The sequence below is a fragment of the Mauremys mutica genome, chromosome 1 (genome assembly GCF_020497125.1).
Source record: "Mauremys mutica isolate MM-2020 ecotype Southern chromosome 1, ASM2049712v1, whole genome shotgun sequence".
NCBI classification, from domain to species: domain Eukaryota; kingdom Metazoa; phylum Chordata; order Testudines; family Geoemydidae; genus Mauremys; species Mauremys mutica.
The window spans coordinates 212,988,593-213,010,848 of NC_059072.1; the positions used below are offsets into that span (position 1 = coordinate 212,988,593).

General features: G+C 38.6%; 1 protein-coding gene across 3 annotated transcripts in view; it reads left to right on the top strand.

Annotated features, from left to right (window-relative positions):
* RPGR (retinitis pigmentosa GTPase regulator) overlaps positions 1-22,256 on the top strand; it is a 98,143-nt gene that overhangs the window by 50,571 nt on the left and 25,316 nt on the right. For all 3 annotated transcript variants that reach the window (XM_045002727.1, XM_045002725.1, XM_045002726.1), the window contains 2 exons: positions 562-671; positions 4,859-4,924. In XM_045002727.1, coding sequence (XP_044858662.1) covers positions 562-671; positions 4,859-4,924 — 176 coding nt within the window. The remainder of the gene's footprint in view (positions 1-561; positions 672-4,858; positions 4,925-22,256) is intronic.

A 22,256-nucleotide genomic window follows, 5' to 3' on the forward strand; every position in this document is an offset into this window, starting at 1 on the left:
TTGTTTACCTATAGTTCCTGCTATTTAAAGACCTCAAACATGCATGCATTTAGCCTCACAACAGCCTTGTAAAGTAGGTAATTGTTATCTTCATTTTATAAATAAGGAAACTGCCGCACAGAATGATTAAGTGACACTACAAGTGTCCGTGGCAGAACTAGGAAGAGAACCTGGGTCTTTCCTAATTCTGTACCTTAACCACAAGACTGTTTCTTCCTTGGAAATTAAAAAGCACAATATTACTAAAAGGCTTACCCAAAAGGAACTTTGCTCCAGATGACTCTTTTGCATTGAAAATCTGCAAATACGAGCTGAGACCTGCAATGCCCTAGGATGCATTGTTCTGCTAGACTTCATCCTGGTCTTAACCTAAACTAATGTGGAGGAGCTGCCACCTAGGGTTTGGGGATGGGGCATGTCAGAGAGCTAAGGCACCATCTATATAAGGAGAATAATACTTCCCTACCACATAAGGGTGATGTTTGGCTTACTATATATCACCTGCTCCAATTTATTGTACTTATTGTTTATATTGTATATTTTCTTGTTTTTATTTTTAAGAGGATCGGAAGCAGGAAAAAGATAAACCTGAAGAAAGTACCACGGAGGAAGATTCAGATAAGGAAAGTGATGACAGAAACCTTGGAAACACAACTGATGTTCTAAATATGGTAAAATACCCACTACTAAAATTGTGGCTTAGCAATCATTTTGAGGGAAAACATAGCAGTAACATTTTTTTGTGATATGGCTGTAATAAAAGTAGTCACCATACCTTGGTACCCCCAAGTTCTAGGGGCTCCCTTTATGCCAGCACAGACCCCAGTCTGGGGCATCTGTTATTACAAGGACCTTTATGTCCTTGGCATGTTTGAGTAAGTGGACTCCACCTCTTTGTTTTTCCTCCTCAGAGAATAGGACTTTTCATGTTTCCCAGGATGGACAATAGGTATTTTTTTCTTGAATATTAATAATCACAATCCAAATTATAATTGTGTTTAAACCAGATATCATTAATTCAAGAAAGAGAGAAGAAATAGATAAAAACAAAAAATAAAATGGTAGCATGAATTTTATTCTCATCTAAGCAAGAACTGCACAGAGTCCTGCTAAAATGTACTAGCCATCTTAGTTGCAAAGGTTGAAGGTTGGTAGTGATAACCATACTCACTGATGTCTGTACGTGCACCTCTTGCTTTTTCTTTGTTTCCTAATTGATTCATCATAGGAGCCTGTCACGGGGCGCCGCCCTCATAGCTAGACTGCTGCCTCCTCCTGGTCATGCTGGGGATTAGCTCAAGGCCAACACCCACGTCCCCACCCCAGGTCTGCACACTGGCAATCTGTCTCTGCTCCTGCCTACAGCTCCTTTCTTAGCTTCCAGACCTGCAGCATCCTCTTTGCAACTCAGCCCTCCAGCCATGTCATCCCCTTTCACGTGGGGGGTGGGTTGGGTATCTCTGTCCAATTGTCCAGCCACTTCCCCAGTGGCAAGTGAGGGGGACAGAAACCTGTCTGCTACTCCAGGAACCCGGTGAATAGCAGCCTCCTGCTGCTCCTCTGTAACCTCTGTCAGTGCTGCTCTATTTCCCTGGTCAGTTTCCCCATGGCCACAGCCCTTTCTTCGCCCTCATGTCTGGGCACTCAGCTGCTCAGTCCCAATAGCCAGCCACTGCTCTGTCCAAGGTGCTTACAGTTCTCTCAGCCTTCCAGGGATGCAGTCCTTACTCCCTGGGCTCCCAGCAAAAAGTGCCCCTATTCTGTCCTGCAGCTCCTTTTTATCTGAGCCTGCCAGCCTGGATTGGTTGCACCTGGCAACTCCTCCCTGATTGGCCTTGCTTCATGCAGTTTCCCTGGGCCACGCAGAGGACCCCTCCATTGCTCTGCCCCGGGCGGGGCCTGGTTAACCCCTTCTATGCCTGTGTGGGGTAGGCACCCCATCACAGCGCCCATAAGGCTGTTGCTTTTGCATATATCTGAAAAATTTTGTGACCCTGATGACAGGAAGAAACTGTTTTATAGTCAGCTCATCATTCTTCCTGTTCAAACACTCCCACCTTATCGAGACACGTAACCATCCCTCTTTTACCAGGACAGTCTTGGTTTTTCATATGAAGTCCCTTAATCCTGAGGACTACTGTAGAGATGCTTGAAATGTGCTGATCTCTCATTTCATCATTGAAAATATTTGGATATTTTTATTACAAAAAGTTTGTTCAAGTGGTATTGGTATAAAATATTTTGTGTACCACTAATTCTCATCACACAGTGAGTGTTTCATGCTGCCATTGTTCAAGGCTACAGCATATCATAATTTGTCATGTGACATTACTATGCAGAGGGAAGACTCAGAGGATTCTGCCTATTTTATTATTTATTTATATAATTTAATTATATATATATGCTCCTGGCACAGCTGTTTTGATATAGGTGGAGGAGATTAAAGAAAGGATCCCAAATATGGAGCATTTGAGTATTTCACAACCCTAAAATGTTGCTATAATTTTGGGGGGGGGGGAGGGCAGGGGGGAGGGGTTTTAAACAATTTTTAATGTATCACCAACATATCTTTCCTATCCTATTTCTCAGCCCCATCCATTGTTTAGGAACTGGTGAATTCAGATCAGCATTATGGAGAGGCAATAGTGTAGTGTTTTTACTTCAGTGGGACTTAAGCATATGTTTAAGTGCTGTGTTGAATTGGTGCCATAGTGAACATAATGTATCTATGTTCCCAAATGTGCTTTGGTTGATGCAGTGTTTTGCAGGAGCCATCATTAGTTTGGCCAGAGTTCCTTGCTAATTTAATCATTTACATTTTTAAAAAATGTGTCATTTTTTCTTTTTTGTATGTAAATGATATTTAAAAAATAAAATAAAAAATGTTCCCCAAAGTGATCCACAGATAATATTTTGGGAATTTCTTCTGTAAAAGCAAATTAGATATAGAAGCAATGGAATAAGAGAGAGAGCTTTATTTTTTTTTTAAAATGAAACAAAAAACTTCCCTGAAATATACCATATTTGTAAAAGAATGGTGAAAATACTCCATACATATTTGGTGTAAAAATTGCCAAATATACAAATTAAAATAGGTCTTCAAGAATTTACTAACACATGAAGAAATCTGTTTTTAATATCTTGCATTCATCATGTACTGTCTGTATGCCAGGCATATTTTCACTTTTTTTGTGTTTTTTGTTTTTGTTTTTTGCATACTGTGTTATGACAAATTCAGAAGTGCCTTTCTGTTAATAGACTGATATAGAAATAGTAGAAATATATTTTTAAATAGCTGTTTAAAAAGATATCTGTTTCAGGAAAATGTATCAAGATGGAAATAGAAGTGATTATTCTTCCTGGCGCTAAATTATCTGTTTACAGAACAGCGACTCCAATTCTAAATGGCAGCAATGACTGTTTTTTGTAGGCTTTGGTGGTGTTTTTTTGATGGTGTTAGTAGAAGGAATATGTGGGTATTTATATTTTTTAAAAACTCTCTTAGAAACTAAAATGTTGTTGGTTCAGGGGAAAATCAGCAGTTCTGTACATAGTTCTGATCATGGGATTAGGTGTTAGTTACTGCCATTCAATTGGAGATTGATCTTGTTGCAGCGGTGACAGATTTTCTTTCTAAAAGAGAATTGATTGTGACCGTGGGAGAAACTGAGGATCCCCCTCCCCGCCACTTTCATATTTAAGTGAAAAAGGCACTACACTAGTAGTCAGAACTCTGTGATGCATGGAGTGGGGCTTCAAAGTGTACTTGTAGATGGTTACAGAATGGCGAACTGTTGGCTCATTAAAAGCTGAATTGGACGGTTTGCTAAAAATGGTAATTTTACAGTCTTTTTCCTCAAGCCGTGTGCGTAGTGGTAGTAAGATGTTCACATATTTCATGATATCATGCTGTAGCTGTTTTGGACCCTGACACTGCCTCAGTTTCCCCTCTGTGGTGTTCTCAAAACTGCATTGTGACTCTTGGAAGTCAAATAAATGTGCAGGTTAATTTAGTAAAACATCACAGTTGAAATTGCAGCTTTCATCTTAAATGAAAACATGTCTTTCTCTGACTCAACTGTTTCTCCAGATCCTTGTTATTCTCAACAGTTCTTTAGCAAAACCCAGGTCTTGCTGCCTGGCATTTCCTCACACCTTTTATTATTATTATTATTATTATTTTATTATTCTTATTATCTCAGAAAGTGCTATCTTACTACTGTCTGCAAGACAGTGTCGTGGTATAAGCTCCCATAGCTCAATCTTTGCTCTTCTTTTAGCTGCATTAGAATTTTGAATGATTGCGAAATTAATATCCTATTCTGTAGTTTCTTAGATGTATAGGACTTGAGTGTTTCCTGGCCGAGATTTTTAAAAGTGTATGTCTGAAATTAGGCTCCTAAGTCGATGGCCTGAATTTTCAAATACGCTTAGCATCCAGGAATTCACAGTGAAAAACAGTGGGAGCTGTGGAGTGCTCAAGTCATTTAAAATTAAGCCACTAATTTGGAAGTCTAACTTTAGGCACCCTTTTTTTTTTTATACAAAAGGTGTCCCCTCGATCCTAGGATCACTTGAATGAGCCCAGTGTGAATATACTGGAGACCTGTTAAATATCATCTTGTAGCTTATTATTTTTAAATGGTCTGAAGAATTTAATTTACATAATTGAACAATAGAATACATTTCTTCACAGCATTTTCAATTACAATTTAATTGACAGGCTTAATGTTTGGGAAATATTTTTAGATCCTCTGAAGAAACCTATTAAATGTAAATAAGGTATAATTCTTATTTAACTCACGTTTATTAATTAGCTTACATTTCATTCTTTAATTTGTATCCCCATTCTTTTCAGACACATATGATGAGACTGAATCCCAGTGACCAATCCTTAAAATTATCACCAGTTCAAAAACAAAAGGTACTGTCATTAATCATGTTTGAAATGTAGAAAATGTATAACTCTTTTCATAGGGCATCATCTTTCTTTCCTTTCTCTTTTTTGCTCCTAATTCTCATAAAGTAAACTTCAATTTCTATAGACTACTTCCTACATAAAACTTTTAGGCCTGGATCCTGCAAATGGCTCCACTGGGTAGATCCCTGAGTTTACAAGGAAATCACTGGGGCTCTTTGCAGATGCAAGGGTCTGTCTGCTTGGAGCAGTTTGAGATGAGACATTATAATATTACTGCAATTGAAGGGGCAGTATACTGTAACTTGCATTATGCATTTTGTAACGCATAGTAATGATAACTTGCCATTTACTTGATTGCTGATACTAGAATATTTGGATTAAAATCCAGGTCAATATATATGTAAAGTAACCATGTTTACAAAATGCTGGATGTAATTTTACAGTAAAATGTAATGAATCACTGGGCAATAATACGTTTATCCCGTTATAAAGTTGAGACTTCTGTCTTACCATCCTGTATTAATTTTAAAGGGATAACAGAATTTTGATATTAGGGGTACATTAATATCAGCTCATAATCTTATTTCAAAATTGATTACACAGAATATGATTGATAAATGGAGTATATACAAAGAAAATGTTAAATTTAAGCCAAAAAAGACAAAGTAGCTTTAGATCAGTAGTAAATACACTGACCCCAGAATCAGGAGAGTGCATTTAGCCTGTTCAATAAGTGTTTCATTCTTTAAACAGTTATGTATTATTTACATTAATTTTATTTGGAATATCCGTATTTTATGCCATTTTTTAGTCCTATCATACAAATCTTTTCTTACTCAGATGTGTCTGTAGTCTTTTCCATTTGTTCTCATTTAATTTGTTCTTAATGTTTTCCTTCTTTCTTTTTAATTTTCTGCTTCTCATGTGGAATAGAAGAACAATAAAAATGTGAAACTGAAAAGTGATGGTAAGGGTGGGTTGAAAAAGACTGATCTTAATTTCATGCAGGAGGGTTCAAAATCAACTGATGGTTCTTTGCAAAAGCAGTCTTTAAATTCAGTGTCTCTTGGAAATGGTTCAGATCTAGAATGCAGTGATTATCATGCCTTTGTGGGGAAAATTAAGGCTAATAAAAAGCATATAAAAGATAAACTAGAACAGGCATACACTATTAGCAGACTGAAGTCTGATGTTCAGCAAACTGTTAAACATCAGCTCAAATTAGTGAAAAGGAAGAAAGACTATGCAGAAAATCTTAAACCTAGAAAACAAGACACATCTTACGGTCTTTCCAGTGATAAGACTAAAGAATTATGTTTTTCCACTGAAAAGTTAAAAAAAGCTATTAAATCTAAGCACTCCCCTGCTGCAGCCAGGAACAAACCAGTGACCATTTCAGTAACTGCACAAAACCAAAAACCTGTTAAACAAGAAAGTAAAGATGCAGTGGATGAAGTTAGAACATCTGACAAATATGGAGAAATATATGTCCGGGGGGAAGAAAGTAATGAAGAACAGACAGAACTTAAGAAAAAGGAGAGATTCATTAAACAAATAGCAGTATCTGTGTCGTCATCTTCAAGTGAGGAAGGCAGTAATGATTTTGCAAAATATGTACTCCAGAGGAGAAAAATGCACAAGGATCGTTATAAAGACACAGGAAAACAGAAGCAAATAGAAGTAGTAGAAAATGTGAATGATTTAGAAGAAAGAGATACTGAGACAGAAGAAGAGCAGGATACAAATAAACAAAGAGAGAGTGCAGAAGAGACCAATATAAAAAGCCCGAGTGAAGAGAAAACAAAAGTGAAGAGGTTTGATGATAAACCTGATGAGGCCCCACAGCGAGATGCTAAGTATAAAAAATTTAATCAGACAGAGAAGAGTGAAGAAAGTGAAATGGGAGTGAAAGAGGGTGAAAGTGAAAAGGAGAACCAGGATGAAAAAATTAATAGTGAAGTAGAATCTGGAGAGGAGGAAGATGAAAACGAGGTTAGAAAAGATGATGATGATGATGATACTTCAATAGTAAGAGATGGAGATGAAGAGGAGAAAGGTCATGGAGAAGAAAGTGAAAAAGCTGCATCACCTTCCACTTCATACTGTGATCATGAGAGAAAGGCAAAGGCTGAAGAGAATCATCACAGAAGAGGCGCAGAAGAGAGAAGTCAAGAGGGTAATTTTAAAGAGGAAGAAACAATGAGCCAGGGAGAAGTGGAGAAGAAAGATGAAGAGATGGTAGAAGGAGGAAAGGAGGGTAAATGTAAGGAGGAGCGGAGTGAAGACACAGAAATGGAGGCTGAGAGTGAGCGTGGAGAGGAGGATGAAGAGGAAGAGGATGAAGACGATGAAAGGGAGGAAGAGGGTGGTGAAGGGGAGGGAGAAGAGGAAGAAGAGGCAGAGGAGGATGAAGAAGAGAGGGAAGTAGAATGGGAAGATGAGGGAGAGGATGAAGGGGAGGGGGAAGATGAGGGAGAGGATGAAGGGGAGGGGGAAGATGAGGGAGAGGATGAAGGGGAGGGGGAAGATGAGGGAGAGGATGAAGGGGAGGGGGAAGAAGAACAGGGGGAGGATGAAGGGGAGGGGGAAGAAGAACAGGGGGAGGATGAAGGGGAGGGGGAAGAAGAACAGGGGGAGGATGAAGAAGAAGAAGAGGGCGAGGATGAAGAAGAAGAAGAGGGCGAGGATGAAGAAGAGGGGGAGGATGATGAAGAAGAAGAGGGTGAGGATGAAGAAGAAGAAGAAGAGGGCGAGGAAGAGGGGGAGGAGGAAAATGAAGAAGAGAGGGAGGATGAGGGGGAAGAAGGGGAGGAAGAAGAGAATGTTGGAGAAAAAATAAAAGAAAATAAACATCTGCAAAGGCATAATAAAAACAGAAAGCAGGAGAAGAAAGGAAGTGCTGTACAGAGCTCTAAACAGAAAGTAAAGACAAAACAACATGTAGTGAATGGATTACACAATTCAGAACAATTTTGGAACAATGTGCTACCTCATTATTTGACACTAAAATAGTACAGAATTCTGGAGATTTACTTCAAACAGATTCATTCAGGATATTGTTGTGCCATACCAAGTTTATTTAGCTATAATCCTTTTTTTTTTAAGTGATTTAAAAAAAAATTCATACAATAAATGTATTATACTAACACCAAGTGCCAGTTTCCTAAAGGGCTACAGAAAACATTAAGAGTTTGGTGACTTTTATCAGACCAAATTATCAGATGTAAATTCTGGTGAAATCTCTTTCATCTTTACTGTGTAAAACACTATTAAAGTTGCAGAAAGTGATTCCCTGGGAGACTAAGCATTTGCTTGACACAAATTTTGTCATAATTTTAGGATGATGGCACGAATTATGTGTTGTAACAATGTAATTTTAATTGCCTTTTTAATCAGATTTCTGGAGCTGAAACATTTAGTTTTGATTATGGGGTAACTAACATGTTGATGTGCCTTTATATGAATGGAATATCAATAAATCAGAAAAATTCAGTTTTGAGAACTATATCACCACTGTGTTCTTTTCCTCTTAATTTCTACTAGGCCAATGTATTAATTTGTTCTTATAGACGAATAGTTTGTTAGAAAATGCCAGATAAGTCTAAGAAAGGACAGTGTGCCAGTATGTGGTCAGTACTTGGTTTCTGTAAACTGAGGCCTTGATGTTTCAGAAGGACTTCAGCTTAGTCTCTGATTCTGGTGCCAACATGCAATTGTGTCCTACAAAAAATGAACACAAAATCAGGGGCCTCTGAAAATCTGGCCCCAAATGTATTGTCGTTAGAGTACATTCAGTTAGTGACTATTTAATTATTAGAGGCAATTCACCTCAGATCCATACAGAGCCATGAAATGTTTCTTCATTCTTATTTACTTGTTGAGCATTGTTAATGTACTCTGGGCCATACAATACAGAGAAGACATAGTCCCTGCCTCACGGAGCTCATCAGATAGGTAACCCAGAACCCCAAGGTAACAAAGGACTGGGAATTTGGATCGCAAAGGTCTTGATCCTGAAAACACACAAATGCTTAATTTTACTGCCATGAGTAATTCCAAGTGGGACTTCTCACAGTACTAAAGTTAAGCATGTGTGTAACTGTTTGCAGATTCGGGGCCTAAGTGATGAATGGAAGATGTAGTAAGTCAAGAATCTAGATGAAATAGAATGGAAATTGGCATAAAAGATCTAAATGGCTGAAAAGACAATTTTTTGGAATTTGTAAAAGATTTGGTGTTCCCCTAAACTCTAAATAACCAAAGTTCCCCCTTTTTCAATTTTTAAAACTCTTAGCAAAGAATTTTTAAAGGATTTGCACTATGTTTGTCATGGTGTGTCTGGTGAGGGGAAGGGGAAAATGGGTGATTTTTGTTATCCAGCATTTTCGTTAGTACTTGCATACCATATTGGTGGCTGCTATAGGAAACTCTAAAGTAGACAAATCTCTGTTGACCAGCCTGTGGAGTAGTCTTGACAGTCTCTGAAGAGAGTTCCTTCAACCTCTCTTTCAAAATAAGAACAAGAGGAAAAAGAAGAAATTAGGGAGAGGGATAGCTCAGTGGTTTGAGCATTGGCCTGCTAAACACAAGGTTGTGAGTTCAATCCTTGAGGGAGCTACTTAGGGATCTGGGGCAAAATCAGTACTTGGTCCTGCTAGTGAAGGCAGGGGGCTGGACTCAATGACCAGTTCTAGGAGATAGGATATCTTTGTTTATTATTATTATTATTATTATTTATAAACTGTGCAGGGAGAAATTAACTGATGTCAAGCAGTAAAAATGTTAATTAGTACTTGTATTGAGGTTATGAAACTTTTTTTAAAAAAATGTTGTTTTGTAACATCTTGGTATTAAAATATTTTAATTAACTGTCTCCAGAATTTATTTTCAAAAAAGGCTGTAGTAAGTTAGTAATAAGAACATAAGGACGGCCATACTGGGTCAGACCAAAGGTCCATCTAGCCCAGTATCCTGTCTTTTGACAGTGGCCAATGCCAGGTGCCCCAGAGGGAATGAACAGAACAGGTAATCATCAAGTGATCCATTCCCTGTTGCCCATTCCCAGCTTCTGGGAGGCTTTGTCTCCCAGGGATACCATCCCTGCCATTCTGACTAATAGCCATTGATTGACCTGTCCTTCATGAAAATCACCAAACACCATAGATCTTAATCAGCTATACTATTTGTTCTCCTGTTTTTCAGTCATTCATTCATTCCTTTTCACAAGCTTCAGAAGATATTTTCACTAGTAATAATGTGAGTTTGTCCAATGACTTTCACAACCTAATTAGTTTTATGGCTTAGACTTTTGCCTCTGAAAACATAACCCTTGTACATTTCTGAATTTTCTAGATTGTGCTGTTCAAGGTAATCCTCAAAATGAAATGAACTTCAAATGCAACTGTTTCTAGCTCAGGTGCATACATAATGTTGATCTGTAGACCTTATTGGTTTGATATCAGTGTGTGTAAATCTTGGAAAAGGGGTGCATGTATGCATTCTGACACCAAAGCAGAGTGGCCTGTGTAAACAGTATGTATATTGCACAACAGAACTGGTTGAGGAACTGAAAACAGACTTTTCTAATGATGGAGTTTAATTTATATGGCTTAAGTGCTGCAAAAGAACTGAACTGTTATGAAAATACTTAGATACATTACTAAGTTGATCAGTCCTAGGGCTCCTGGAGTATTGCTGTGATTTAATTAAGGGTAATGTTGAAAAGAGATTTGTATAGGACTGAAACTGTTGTCCTTAGACTGAACACCTGGCATAGTTATGACAAACCCTAATCGTTTCCTTTCAGGCCGCTGACTATATGTGCTGTTTCTGGTGATAGATACAAGTCTTCTTTAGTTTAGGCGATGAGCTATTGCTTTTGAGACCAATGATCTCTCGTCCAAATCCAAGCAGGGACTGATTCTTCACTGACAGCTAGAACATTGCTTTCAAGCCACAGCCTGTGTAAGTGGAGTCCCCTTGTTGAAGTGGGGAGCACAGTTCTCTACATCCATTAGGAAGGAGTAGTGCTTGGCCCCGCCCCTTCCCAAAGCTTCCAGAGGGAGAAGGGAAGCTAAGTCTTGGCCTCATCTCCTCCCTGGTTTGGGGAACTGCAAGAGCAAACAGTCTCTTCTCCTTGGAGTGCAGGGATTACTATTGTGAATGGCCTTTGTACAGCCATGCGGTGGGAGGGGGAGCTTCTTTCTGACCAACCGTCATCTGGGCCTGACAGAGCGAAGAGACTGATTTAATATTGCTATGTGGATCACTCCTTTTGTAGGGGGATAAGCACATTACAGCTGCAGCACTACTAAGGGTCTTCCAAGGAATTGTTTCATAAACTGCATAATACACCAACATTACTGGGCTCTTGTGGGACATCTAACTTCATTAACATAACTGGAACTGACACCTATTCAGCCCTGCTCAAATTTTCATACCATCATTCAGTTGTATAGTACTTCCCTGGCAATACTATGCTAGTTCAGTCTGGGTTAAATATTCCTTAGCAGATGCACAAAGATTTATGTGTGGGACTTAAACAGCACTGGAACAGTACTTCTGAAATCCTCTTTAGTAGACTGAACATTTTGAAATAAATGTCACCCCTTCATACTTCCAAACTTCTTTGAATTTGATGAAAGTAAGTTTTGGCATGACTTTATCTGAAAATGCCAATATACATAAACATAGTCATTTATTCAGAAAGTTCTACCTTTTAATAAACTTTACAGTCAATGCTGATTACCAAAAACATGGAGAATGTCTTACAGACTAGAGAAGATGTTTATATATTTTATTCATTTCAGCTTTTCTCATTTATGGAGGCAAATCGCTATCCCTTAGGAAAGCGGTTCTCAACCAGGGGCACACTGGCGGGGCTGCAAGCAGGTTTAAGGGAGTCCCCCCAGATAAACCAGTGAGCAGGACCAGCATTAGACTCAAGGTAGAAAGCTGAAGCCCAAGACACATGGGGCTGAAGCCAAAGCCCAAGCAACTCAGCTTTGCAGGGCCCCTGTGGTGTGGGGCCACAGACAGTTGCCCTGCTTGCTACCCCTTAACGCCAGCCCTGGTTTTTAATCTACTGGATGTGCAGAAAAACAGCTGTTGTGGCACAGGCGGGCCATGGAGGTTTTTATAACATGTTGTGGGGGCCTCAGAAAGAAAAAGGTTGAGAACCCCTGCCATAGAAGGCATTTTAAAATATCAGCTTCCCCATTTTAGGTGGCTGTAGGATGCCATATTGGGGCCTTCTGTGCTGCTGTCCTTTTCAACATAGACACCATGGTCCAGTTTATGTGCTGCGCCAGGCAATGGGGCTGTCTTGGGTTTGTCTACACTGCAGCGGGGAGTGAGTCTCCCAGCCCGGGTAGATGGGCTCGTGCTAGTGGGGCTCTAGCTAGCATGCTAAAAGTAGCAGTGTGGGCATTGCCACGCGGGCTCTCAAGACTGAGATTGAGCCCCACCCTTAACAGCCACATTGCCATTTTTAATGTGCTAGCTGAGCTCATACATTAGGCTGGGGAGGTGTGCTTCCAACTCCAATGTGGACATACCCTAACTACAACCCCTCCACCAGGTCTGAGGGGAATTCATAGGAACTGGCTATACCAGCTGTGTGTCAACTGAGAGCTCCCACACGACTAGGGAACTCTTAGCTGGCCAGATCTGATTGCTCTCTGGCCTTTTCACATTGTTTAGGTAGTGCAAATGAGCAAGAACACAACCAAGTTGCTAGCTCCTTAAGTCCACCCAGACCCCTTTTTTATATTCCCAGACAAAAATCTACATTAACACAGAGTTGAGGTGCGGAGTACATATCAGTAACTTAAGGGTAAAAAGATTACAGGGATGTTTTAATTCGCTGCAAATCAAGCATTGCAAATCCAGAAAATTCAGAGTTTAATATAAACTTAAAAGAAATCCAACCTTCCTAAAGATTGGTAATGCACAGTTAAGGAATCCAGGCAGGGTTAACTTTGCCCTGTGTTGATGCCATGAAGTAACCATAGAGTTATGATTAGTGTATAATAGAGTTTGTAGTCCTAGACTAGATTAAATTGGTTTTTAATGAGACAGTAAATTTTTTCCTCATGGCGTCACTTCAGGGTGGAATTAAAAAGACATAGGGTGCTAAACTTTTTAAAGGAACCATTTTAAAATTAATTTTAACTCATGAACTAATAGATTAACTTGCAAATTCTTAAAAAAACTATTTTGTGCCCAAAGAGTAAATGTTGTAATTTTGAAGAGGATATGCTGTATTTTTCATATGTAACAAAGTAGTTTAATTCCCATTCTTAAGAGAAAAACTCAGCCTTTACTATGGAATCATGAGCAGTGCTTCTGTGATGTGTCACTTGGACAACTGTCACTGACACAGGATAGACTCCACTGAGTATGCTCAAGGTATTGTTTATTGAGGAACATAAACAAGTTTGTGTGTAAAATTGTTAGTAAATGGCCCAAGAAGGTTCTTAACTTTTTCTCTTTTCTCTATTAATTTAGCAAAAAAAGAAAAATTGGTGATGAATGGGCCTTTAAAAATAATCTTTTTAAAACAGAAAATTGTTTTTCTGGGTTTTTTTTAGTTTTTCTTTTTTTAAAAAATCGCTCTTGGCTGAAAAATTGTAGCTAGCTTTAGTTTCTGTTTCAATCAGGAATTTAAAATAACTCTTTGGGCTCCTCAGCCCACATAACACAACATTCCTCACCCTCAGAATTGCCAACAGTTTATACATTTATAAACTTCTAATTTTTAAATTAAACAGAACTTTATTTTTGTTGGTTCAACATGTGAATAAAACTTAGTTATTCTTGGATAAGCACATAAGAATAGTAAGTACAGTTTGTACTTTGTTTTTCCTACTGCAAGAATATTTTGAGAACCATTATTTAAATACAAAAGAGAGAGAACAAAGGCTGAGCATCTTATTGACTCACTTTGCTTTTTTTCTAGGGCTGTCAAGTAATTACAAAAATTAAACAGGATCAATCGCGCGATTAAAAAAAAATTAATCGTGAGATTAATTGCACTGTTAATAGAAAACCATTTATTTCAGTATTTTGGATGTTTTCTACATTTTCAAATATATTGATTTGAGTTATAACATGAATGCAAAGTGTACAGTGCTCACGTTATATTTATTTTTTATTACAAATATTTGCACTGTAAAAACAAATATTTTTCAATTCACTTAATAAAAGTGCTGTAGTGCAATTTCTTTATCATGAAAGTTGAACTTACAAATGTAGAATTATGTTTTATTTTTGAATGCAGGTTTTTTGGTACAAAGTAAAACTTTAGAGCCTACAAGTCTACACAGTCCTATTTCTTATTCAGCCAATTTCTCGGGCAAACAAGTTTGTTTACATTTGGGGGAGATAATACTGCCCCCTTCTTGTTCACAATGTCCCCTGAAAATGAGAATAAGTGTTCTCATGGCACTGTTGTAGCCAGCACTGCAAGATATTTCCATGCCAGATGTGCTAAAGATTCGTATATCCCTTCTTGCTTCAACCACCATTTCAGAAGATTTGTGTCCATGCTGATGACAGGTTCTGCTCGATAACAATCCAAAGCAGTGCAGAGCGATGCATGTTCATTTTTATCATCTGAGACAGATGCCACCAGCAGATTTTCTTTTTTGGTGGTTCAGGTTCTGTAGTTTCTGCATCGGAGTGTTGCTCTTTTAAGACTTCTGAAAGCATGCTCCACATCTCATCCCTCTCAGATTTTGGAAGGCACTTCAGATTTTTAAACCTTGGGTTGAGTGCTGTAGCTATCTTTAGAAATCTCACATTGGTACTTTCTTTGCATTTTTGTCAAATTTGCAGTGAAAGTGTTCTTAAAACGAACAGCACGTGCTGGGTCATCATCCGAGACTGCTATAACATGAAATATATGGCAAAATGAGGGTAAAACACAGAGCAGGAGACATGCAATTCTCCCTCAGGAGTTCAGTCACAAATGTATTTAATGCATTATTTTTTTAACGAGCATCATCAGCATGGAAGCATGTCCTCTGGAATGGTGGCTGAAGCATGAAGGGGCATATGAATGTTTAGCATATCTGGCATGTAAATACCTTGCAATACTGGCTACAAAAATCCCATGCTAATGCCTGTTCTCACTTTCAGGTGACATTGTAAATAAGAAGTGGGCAGCATTATCTCCCATAAATGTAAACATACTTGTTTGTGTTAGTGATTGGCTGAACAAGAAGCAGGACTGAGTGGACTTGTAGGATCTAAAGTTTTTTATTGTTTTTTGAGTGCAGTTATGTACCAAAAAACCCCCTACATTTACACGATAAAGAGATTGCACTACAATACTTGTATGAGGTGAATTGAAAAATAGTTTCTTTTGTTTATCATTTTTACAGTGCAAATATTTGTAATAAAAAATAAGACGAGCAGTGTTAACTTTGTATTCTGTGTTGTAATTGAAAACAATATATTTGAAAATGTAGAAAAACATCTAAAATATTTAGTAAATTTCAGTTGGTATTCTATTGTTTAACAATGCGATTAAAACTGATTAATCACGATTAATTTTTTAATCGTGATCAATTTTTTTGAGTTAATCACATGAGTTAACTGTGATTGACAGTTGTACTTTTTTCATTACTTTAATTTTCATAAACAAGCCAGATAATTGTCTTATGATGGCCTTACATCTGTCTTTTAAAGTTATCGTGATATCCCACTTCTTAGCCTTGTATAGTCTACTCCAACCTCTTTCTGGGTTGCTTTACTCATGAGAAGTCTGTAGATAAAGTTGCTTTTTCTTTTAAAGAAAGAAATCAGTCAAAGACTGGGTAATTTTCACAGTAAATGACACTGTTAACCAATGACAGACAAACCCACAATAAAAACTTCTAAAATGGCATATGCAAGCATTTATATGTATCAAGGTTAATGTGACTGATAGTGATAGATAGCTTTAGTTAGATTAAAGTTGGGATTTCCAAAGGAGCCCAACCCCCATTAATGCTCATTGAAGCTCCTTTGAAATCCCAGTCTGAATAAGCTTCACTTTCCATAGAGATTTTTACTTGAAATCACAACCTGCATTTGGGAGGTTTGAAGAACATGCTGCTTCAAAATCCTCTGGAGGTACAGTGACTGACTCTCCCAGAATTCTTCATGTGGCTTTAGGGAGAGTACATGATGGAATGGCAGCTTGATCACCTTTTGCAAGCATTCCATGTATACGGTCCCCCTGACTTTGTGTCAGGTCAACGCCACGGGCCAGAACTATCCTGGAGCACTATCTTTATGGCTGATTACTGTCACTTTCTTCCCTTCCTAACTTATGTAGGCCCATACTCTGGCCCACAAACTTCTCCTGTGGTGCAATATGAGAACTTCAAATGATGTAATGTTACATGCGAAGTATTCTATTTCCATGACGCAATAAGAAAGAATTTCAGCATTTCTTTTGGCTTTGTGCCAAGATTTAAGATGTCAGCACTAAAATGGTGTTTTATCATGTATAGCTTGATGTTTGCTGTATATTGATGGTTATATATAGGAAACCTAAATAATAAGAGACTGTGGTAATATGAAAATATGTAATTTGAAGCTGTAAATATGTTCTGAACTATTCATTCTGATTTTAACAGAATTTGTGGCATTATTTCTAATTTTAGAATAAAATATCAAAGAAAAGCATCCTGACATCTGTTTACCATACTGCTGGTACACTGGAAATGCACCTAGAGTCTGATTCTGCATCCACTGAAGTCAATGACAACATTGCCATTGACTTAATTTGGTACAGGATCGACCCCCATATATAGCAAATCGCATGAACATCTAACAATCTGGTCAGTTGTGAGATCTGCACAGAAGCTGATGTACACTAAGAGACTCTCTTTTGAAACTCATTTCTAGCAGTGCAGTGCAAATATATGAACGTTTGGGATCGTGGCAGTATGTAAGCAACTGAGCCAAATGTTTTGATTGTGCAATTTGGAAATCTCCAGTGTCATCCTGAGTTACATTTTGCAATATGTTCTTGATTTGGAGAAGCTCGCTGAGCCCAGAATATGATTGTACACTTAAACCTAGGCTTTTGTATGTGAAAATATTTGGATGAGGTATGGGTATTTTTGTTTCAGAAAAACTAATTTGTACTGCTGAGAACTTCATAGACTATTATTAATCTATATAGCAAAAAGACAAAAGTATTCTTGATCACTGTTTCATTTAGAGATTTGTAACTGTGCCCATTGCATCCTTATTTAGGAAGCTTATGCTCAGGATCCCAAGGCTGAGTCCATCATCTTTTATATCCTTGCAACTGTTTAGAGTAAAGAACCCTTAGGTAAAATCCAGGGATCTGGAGTGGAATTTTCAAACACACCTCAGATACTTAACAACAACAAAAATTTCAAGAACCCATTCCTTGTGGTTGGAGATCTAGATATCAGACTTCTGAATAACCAGAATCTTATACTGAACCCTGAAGATCGGCATACTCCCTCATGGAGAAAGATTAGGCATGTTTGCCCTCAATTGTGATTGCTTTCCCACCTATGAGCCCTCCACTGCCATACTGTGTCCAAGCTTATGTAAGGCTTTATAGACTATCCAATATCCTGAACTGCACCTGGAAATGGACAAGTAGCAAATGCAGAGCATAGAGTATTCATTACATACTCAATATGTAACTGCTACCCTACTAAAGTGATGATCCTCTGTGGTCCACACTCCTAGCTTCCAGGTGCTTATCAAAGGTAGCTTCAAATAGGACACATTGTATTAATCCAAAAAATCCTGTGGTTGGAAGGGCATGGATCTCTATGACGTTGGAGAGGAATGTTCACCACTTCCAGATCAACTGTGGATAATAAAAGGCACTTTGTAATAGTATCATGTGGCAATCCAGGAGCGGGCATGGATCCCGTATGAGCTCAGAATTGTGAACCACTGTGGCAGAGGTTGGATATATTTTTTAAAAAATTTATTAGAGGTTTAAAGAATGTATTTGGGTTTTATCACGCAGCTGCCTAAGGCTCGACTCATCTGACACATCTTAAAACAACAGAATTTAAAATCGGATACATTTATTGTCCTCTCTGCAATAAAATCGGAGTATATACCGGATGGCAGAGTGCAGAGGGAAGGCAAACTAGATTTTAGAGTAGTCCATTTAAACATCCAAGGCAGAATTTTTAAAGGTGCCTGTGTGATTTAGGAACTTGCATCCAGTTGGAAGTCAATAGGACTTGTGCTCCTAAGTATGTGAGGTGTGTTTGAAAATTCCTCTCCAGATCCCTGGATTTTACCTAAGAGTTCTTTACTCTAAACGGTTCCCAGGATATAAAAGACAATGGACTCAGCCTTGGGATCCTGAGCCTTCAGTGGTTTGGGAGGAATCCTTCCTTTTGTGTCTCAGTAATATCAAACGAGGAATCATCTCCAAGAAAGTCAGCCTGGTGGGAAGGATGTTTAGGAGTGATCTGAAGGAACTGTGGCATCCCTTCTGCTGTGTGTGGAGGTCTGTGAGTCTGTAGAATCTGCATTTGGAAGAAGGGCCCTCTTAAAGGATAGAGGCAAAAGTTGCCCAGATCATATCTTTGGGCTCAGACAAGGTAGCACCTGCACAGCTTGTGGGGTGGAGGGATGACACTAGAAAGAGGAAACTAGAGCTATGGCTACAAAGGCCAAACAAGGTGGATGCCTGGGAATGCGGGGGGACTTGGAAGGTACCATGTGACTGGTACCATGTGAGCTGTTCAGTGGGATCCCACAAAGCACAATGTGAGAACAGGCACAATTCAAGTTTATTTAAAAATGCCAGCAGGAGTGTAGAAAGAAATCACCAATAGAGAAGAACTGTTTGTGCGCACGCGCATGTGCGACAAAAGGTATAGCAATGAAGTAGTTCAGCAGGAGGACAGGCTCACTATAATAGGGCTCACTGCTTGGGGAATCCACACTATAGGCTGGCTGGAGGAGGAAATGTGGCTGTGGCAGGAATTGAGTTGAAAGCACAGAGTCTTGAGGGGCTTGCAATATTCCAGGCAGGGAAGGAAAAGAGTCCCAGCCTTATCTCCGTGACAGATTGGAGGGGATGCTACTAGACTACTGGTTGTTGGGGTCTCTACTTGAAGCAAGGATTTATTGGGAGAGCTTACATCTCTGCTGCCTGTTCTCTTCTCCTTTTCCTTTCAGCGTGGCTCTTTCATCCTTCTTGTCTTCCTTGTCTATTGTTGGAGAGTTGGAATAAAAGAAAGACAAAGAAAAATGAGAGAGCTGGATATGACTAATGCGGCAAAATGTCTGTTTCCAGGCCCAAAGAGCAGGGAGGGAGAAAACGGGGGGGGGTGGGGGGAAACGCATGGACTGGGGTTTACATACAGAGCTGCCGGATCTTTCGCCCAGTTTCTTGGTGGGCAAAATCATGAAGGAGTTTGTCCTATACTGGCAGTCTCTGTCTATAGGATAGAAGATGAGGGATGTACAATAATATTATCACCATCTTCAAGCAATTCACAGGACTCGTCATAATTTACTGCAAAAATTGCAATGATTGCATTGTTGGAGGTAAAGGCTGCTCAATCTTGCTCTGAATTACTGTAAAAAGAATGGGAAGTGCTTGGATACAGATCCAGGCACACAACCAGAAAGAAAAACTCCCACATAGCCAGGTCCCTTACAGGGTTGCTCAGAAGATTTAATCTCATCTCTGGAAGCAGATATAGAAACTAAAACCCTAAAGGTTTTTAACTACACTGAATGGATTGATAGGTTCATTTTTAAAACATCTGACCTCTAGTAGCCAGCTGAAAGAATAATTGATTATTTGCTTTGGCCACTCAGCACTTGAAACACCATAAAGAGGCCTCACGTTCATAAAGTGTTGAGCACTCATCCATTGAAAATCAGACCTTTAAGAGGTTTCATCTTAGATACAAAAAAAACGGAGGCACCCAAAATCACTAATCACTTTGAAAATTTAGTCCAGAATATCTAATGTTTAGAAAAAGGTGAAAGGAATAATAATTTCTCTGTTTCCAAGGCATGATACCACTGAAAACATTTCATCTGTCCACCACTCAGTTGAGAAATTTGTGGAAGCGGCATGGCATACACTTGTTGTTTAAAGCTTCCTTCTTTAAGCATTTGGAAAAGGTATACAAATTACAGCCAGAAACCTGGGCTAATGTTCCTAAAAGAGTCTCTCCAGAGACTATTAGCATTCATAATTAATTTCCTTTGCATCATATTTTTCAGAGATTCACTAAGTGGTTGATATCATAAGTGTACTATGATTTGATAGTCAAACTCGGATAGACTATTTATTTTTGTGTCTGGGGCTGCTTTTGGTATGACTTCCCAAATGACTGAAGATTAAAAGATATTTACATTACTACCTAACGTGGTCTGGAAGAAGTGAGAGTGTTAAGTTTGTTGTATGATGCTTTGCAAAACTCCTTAAAACTGACTTTAGATTCTACAGCTTTCCATTTTAGGGAGAAGATTAGTTAAGCCTGAGCCCATCTAAATTGAATCTGATTGCTTTTTCCAAACAGCCTGCTTCCTTTCAGAAGATGCAGTTTTGTATATTAAGGGCATAGCCTACCTGACCTATTTCTGATGCTAACTTGCCCTGGGAATATGTAAATAAAAATCTTTCAGATTTGATGGTAATCCTCTGGATCCACTGTTGGCAGAAAAGATGTTAATGTTCACTTAGATTGCTTGTAAAATAAAAGAGATTAGGCAGATACTTAAAACAAACACTAATATAAACAACTATAGTTATTAAACAATTATAAAAGTACAGTAGTTGTGTAATCTTTGCTTGGACAAGATGGCATAGACTTGGCCTTCCTTGTGGAGAGTCACAGCAGCAATCGTCATAGGACGAACTGTATTACCATATAGCAACAGCTTGGTCCAATACATATGTCCCTGCTCCCCACCCAGAGTAAAAGCTCAAGACAAAGCACTGATATAAGGAATAATTACCCATTTCAGATTTGTCAATCAGTTCCAAAGGTTACTTTAATCTGAGACCCACGGTAAAAGAAGAGACACTGCAGGATAAATGTTTCCAGATACTAAAAAAACCCTGATATTAGAAGGAAGTAAAAAGTAATTGGATAGGTATTGTAAAACACAAATGTACAATTAAAATGTAGATAGAATAGTGCTGGATTATTTATCAAATTAGTATTTAGTGTTAAGTATAATATGTGTTAAAGGAGTTAGTTTCCAATAAGGGAGGTGAATAGTAGATGATGCTTATGAATTTACTGTATCCTTAGCTGTACCTGTGAGGGGACAGCAGACAGGTTAATATACTTTGTAATTAGCATGATTTGTGTTTCTCCATGTATTAATGTTATGGGTAAAATTTTCAGAAGTGCCTAAGATTTAAGATCCTAAGTCCCATATTCAGAAGTGACATAGGAACATAAATCCCACTGAGTGACTTTTGGAAATGGGACTTATGTTCCTATGTCTCTTAGGCAATTTTGGAATCTTACCCTATGGCGAGTATATGTTTGTATGTAACAGATACCATCTATGCCAGGCAGCCTTGACTGATGGTCTGACAACTTGTCTGTCTCCTTTACCTCAGTTGTCCTGGGCTCTGCAACTGTAAGTCTGCCAAACTGGATTAGCACCCAGATGCCCCAAACAAATCAAAGCTCCAGTGTGCTGCCCACTGTAGAAACACATAAGGAGAAATATGCCTTGAAGAGTTTATACTATAATGTTGGACAAGTTGTGATAAGTGGGCATTCCAAACAGTTGGAGGGAATGGAGAAAGAATAACAGAGATTACAGAGATCGGAACATGTAGTTTGGACTATGGCTGCATGAATAGCAGTGTGCACCCAAAGTGCTGTGGTGTAATTGCCCTTTGTGGATGCTCTGGGCATGAATGAAAAAGTTCCTAGTTTGCATTAATGTAGTCCTGTTTGAAGAGGACTGTGTTAATGTGAACTAGGAACCTTTTCATTCACGCCCACAGGGTTCACCTGAGGGAGTTACAGCACAGCACTTGGGTGCAACACTGCTGCCCCCATAGTCCAAACTGCATGGGAATGTAAACATAGCATTTAATAAAACATTGCGAGCACAATCAGCAGGTTTCAGATAATGCTTTATATAATCTTTTAGTAAAATAAAATGAATCATTTGAATAAAAGTGATTAATTTTACTCAAAGTTTCTCTCTTAAGCAAGAATTAGTAATTGTTCCCTAAATTTTACTATCAGAACTCTCTTTAAAGAACTCAGTGGGGCTTTTGCGTCCATAAAAACATAGAAGGAAGTCCTATCTTGACAGCTATCTTAATAACCTATAGCTG